This window comes from Sinocyclocheilus rhinocerous, unplaced genomic scaffold (assembly GCF_001515625.1).
Source record: "Sinocyclocheilus rhinocerous isolate Xijiao unplaced genomic scaffold, SAMN03320098_v1.1 scaffold837, whole genome shotgun sequence".
NCBI lineage: Eukaryota > Metazoa > Chordata > Actinopteri > Cypriniformes > Cyprinidae > Sinocyclocheilus > Sinocyclocheilus rhinocerous.
In genome coordinates this window covers 763,542-767,551 of record NW_015650219.1, presented here as the reverse complement: position 1 = coordinate 767,551, position 4,010 = coordinate 763,542, and the positions used below count along the sequence as shown (strand labels likewise).

Here is a 4,010-nt window from a genome sequence, read left to right as displayed (position 1 = left end):
TATTTAACATATTTAATTATTGCAGCTTTGAGTCATATTCTGAGTTGCTTTTAACTGTTTTTATTAATTTTGAGGAAAACTAAATCTGATTTTTATTTTTGGTGAGTGAGTGAGATGAATTAATGCATGTTCACATAGAACTAAAGTAACATCTTACTCCCGATTTCTCGCAACAAGGGGACAGGAGAGCTTTCAATCAATAAATGGGAAGAAAAGTAACTGGCGTTACTTATTTGAAAATGTAACTCAGATATTTTCTTGTAAATTGAAAAGTAATGCGTTACTTTACTAGTTACTTGAAAAAAGTAATCTGATTACGTAACTCACGTTACTTGTAATGCGTTACCCCCAACACTGAAGATTACTATGCTTTCCTTGCTTAATTATACACATTGTACACAACTTCATTATTGTTTTCAACCTTTTTTTTTCCACTTTTTTTGGTTGTTGTTGTTATGAATCTCAAGACGTTTTCTCAGGGTTACTCCATCTGAACCCAGCAAACTCAGCAGTTTGAACATTTTGTCACAATGGTCTTAAAGCAGTGTTTCTGAATCAGGAGGCCGGGACTCGCTAGAGTGCCTAAGATGACATCAAATAACGATAACGAAACAAAAACTAAATAAACTAAAACAACTCAAAATCAAGATATTTCTTATATTTATTCACCTCCTCAACAACTGTTTTTTTTTTCTTTAAAGAACCAGGATTGCCACAGTCTTAAAAACCTGAATATAAGACGTAACCTCTTTTTAAAAGTTTGATTTCCAGACCTAGAAAAGTCATTTAAATGAATAAAATCTTAATAGACCATAGGTATTTACGTATATTACTAATAATTATAAACTAAAATGTTTTATTTGGAAAAAATAAGTTAAAATACAGGTGCATCTCAATAAATTAGAATGTCGTGGAAAAGTTCATTTATTTCAGTAATTCAACTCAAATTGTGAAACTTGTGTATTAAATAAATTCAATGCACACAGACTGAAGTAGTTTAAGGAGACCAAAAAATGCAGATGAGCTGAAGGCCACTGTCAAAGAAACCTGGGCTTCCATACCACCTCAGCAGTGCCACAAACTGATCACCTTCTAATTTGTTGAGATAGTGAATTGGTGGGTTTTTGTTAAATGTGAGCCAAAATCATCACAATTAAAAGAACCAAACACTTAAACTACTTCAGTCTGTGTGCATTGAATTTATTTATTACACGAGTTTCACAATTTGAGTTGAATTACTGAAATAAATGAACTTTTCCATGACATTCTAATTTATTGAGATAAATCTGTATGTTTAAAAATACATATTTTTAATCCTTATTCAGTAAATCAATTATTTTTAAATATTTCAAATATTTTTGTGGACAATGGGGGTCAAAAGGTTGAGGACTTCTGGTCTAAATGGGTCAGCTGTTTTATGGTTCTCTAGTCACATGATAAAATGGCTTCTTACAAGTTGGTTAGACTTTGATTTGGCAGGCAAAAGTTTACTAATATAACTAATGTTCAATTCCTTCTAAATGAATTCCCCACAGAGTCTACACGGTACATACCATCATGAAGGAGTAACCGATCCAGAGTATGTCCCAGTATCCCGGGCAGGATGGCACCTGAATGGTCTGGCTGTGTATAGCAATCACCATGGCTGGAGTTTCGCACACAGAGCACCTGCACACACACATACAAAATGATTCAGGTAATGCAATGGATTTAAGGTAAAGAAGCCAAATCACAGATCCCACTCCTACTCATCATCAGTCTCTTACCGACTGATGAAAGGTTTGATCCTCTCTCCAGTGATAGGCGCCATGTTCATGGGCATGGACTGTGGTGTGGACAGCCAATAGGAGTAGTCATTGCGGGAAGCGAAGTTGCAGACATTGTTGATGTTGCAGAACATGAAAGGCATTGTGCTGAAACGACGCAGACAACTACCAGCCGTACCTGATGTTTGTTTGAATGAAGTTAAAAAACATATTAGTCATGATACATGTGATGTGAGAAAGGAAATGCTATGTGCGTGTGCTCTGTGCGTTTTGGGGCCACTCACCCAGGTCCTGTCCGTGCGCCCTCTCGTTGCCTTGCACATAGAGTAGAGAATAGCCATTATAGATGAGTTTTGTATCACCGGGACACGTTGGCACGTCTGTGGTCTGACTGTGGCGTGTGATCAGAAAACCGTGTGCGGCAGACGATGATCCTGTGATACCTGGAGGGCCCTGAATCCCTTCTGGACCAGGAGGGCCGGGGTAACCACGCGGACCTGTAAATAATTTTGTCTTGGTTAGACATGGAAGTGGAGAAGATTCAGGCTCTGTTTATAAGCTTCCTGTTCCGAAAATATAAAGAAAGAATAATGTAGCCACCAATGTTAAGGATGATCTTTAAAGGGCAAGTTCACCCAAAAATTAAAATTCTGTCATCATTTACTCACCCTTATATGTGACCCTGGACCACAAAACCAGTCATGAGGGTCAATTTTTCGAGATTGAGATTTATACATAAGCTTTCTATGTATTTTTGGCTATTGCTACAAATATACCTGTGCTACTTATTACTGGTTTTGTGGTCCAGGGTCACATTTTAAGTTTTGGGTGAATTACCCCTTTACATTTTTTTTTACTTGAATCTTTAAAGGCCTTTTAATTGAAGAAGACAGTGGAGATGCACCAAGTACTGGAAAATGACCCAAGCTGGATTTGGATTTGGGTAGGCCTTGTGCAACATGTCTACCCACCAAGCCACATCTTGGACCCACATAATGGATAACATTACCTGGTTGTCCAGCTGGTCCTGCATTTCCCTTCCTTCCTTGTGAGCCGGTAAATCCTGGAGGTCCCATTGGACCTGAGTCTCCGGGGTTGCCAGGTGAACCTGAAGGCAGAAGTGACATCAGACATGAGGAAAAAGATCAGGTATCAGGTATAGTATCTTTCTTGACTGTACTGTATAGTCTAAATGTATCCACTAACCCGGAAGACCCTGTAATCCCAAGGGGCCTGATGGGCCTCTGCTGCCTGGGATACCAGGTGGTCCAGGTGGACCACGCTCCCCCTTCAAAATAATAGGCTCTGGAGCATAACCTGGGTCACCAGGAGGTCCTGTGGTCAACAGAGGGGAGAGGAGTATTAGACGATGCATTTTTATTGGATTTGTAAAGGGAAAAATATCCGGGTTTTAAAATGACACACCTGCTGTTCCAGTGTCACCACGTTCTCCTGGGATGCCATTAGCTCCAGGAAGACCAGAATGTCCTTTAGATCCTATAACATGCAGAGGTTACGTGGATAAGACTCTTTCATAAATAAAGCTTCACAACCTGCACTAACATGTACACATTTTATTATAGATTCACTTTGATGTTGTTCCAGACATGTATGCTGTTATTTTTTGTGTGGAACACAAAAGAAGAATTATGAAGAATCTGTTTATTTGATCAAAAATATACTAAAAACTGTCAAATTTAAAATGATTATTTTCTATGTTAATATATTTCAAAATGTAATTTAGTCCTGATAAATAAGTATCGCTTTTTATTTCTCCTCTTTCCTATTACTTGTTTCGCTTCTGTTTCAGTTTTTATAACCATTTCTTACTATGTGTAAGTAAGTTGTTGTTTTTTAGCATGTGTGTTTGGCGGTGTTATTTTTTAGGATTACTGATAAACTACTGTCATTTGATTTGTATTATTTGTATTTATTTATTTTAATTTTAGTTAAATTATGTCTGAATTTATTATGTCTGTATAGGTCTTTTAAGTTTTATTTAATTTGAGTTATTTTAATACTTCAACAAACTAAATGGAAATGAAATAATATATATATTGAATTTATAAATGTGTATGTATATATATATATGTATGTGTGTATGGTTGTTCATACACATATGTAGTTGTTTTTTTGGTGTTTGGCTTAGTGTTATGTTAGAATCATTATTATACTCTTATACCCTTTGTTCTTTAATATTTTGAATTGTTTTTAGCTTATTTTTTTGTTTTTCATTTAAATGTT

At 36.3% G+C, this 4,010-nt stretch overlaps 1 protein-coding gene across 2 annotated transcripts in view; it reads right to left on the bottom strand.

Annotated features, from left to right (window-relative positions):
* Positions 1-4,010, bottom strand: part of col4a5 (collagen, type IV, alpha 5 (Alport syndrome)) — a 59,288-nt gene that overhangs the window by 8,536 nt on the left and 46,742 nt on the right. For both annotated transcript variants that reach the window (XM_016516557.1, XM_016516558.1), the window contains 6 exons: positions 3,192-3,263; positions 2,973-3,101; positions 2,776-2,874; positions 2,051-2,263; positions 1,767-1,944; positions 1,554-1,668 (listed from right to left, as the gene is read on the bottom strand). In XM_016516557.1, coding sequence (XP_016372043.1) covers positions 1,554-1,668; positions 1,767-1,944; positions 2,051-2,263; positions 2,776-2,874; positions 2,973-3,101; positions 3,192-3,263 — 806 coding nt within the window. The remainder of the gene's footprint in view (positions 1-1,553; positions 1,669-1,766; positions 1,945-2,050; positions 2,264-2,775; positions 2,875-2,972; positions 3,102-3,191; positions 3,264-4,010) is intronic.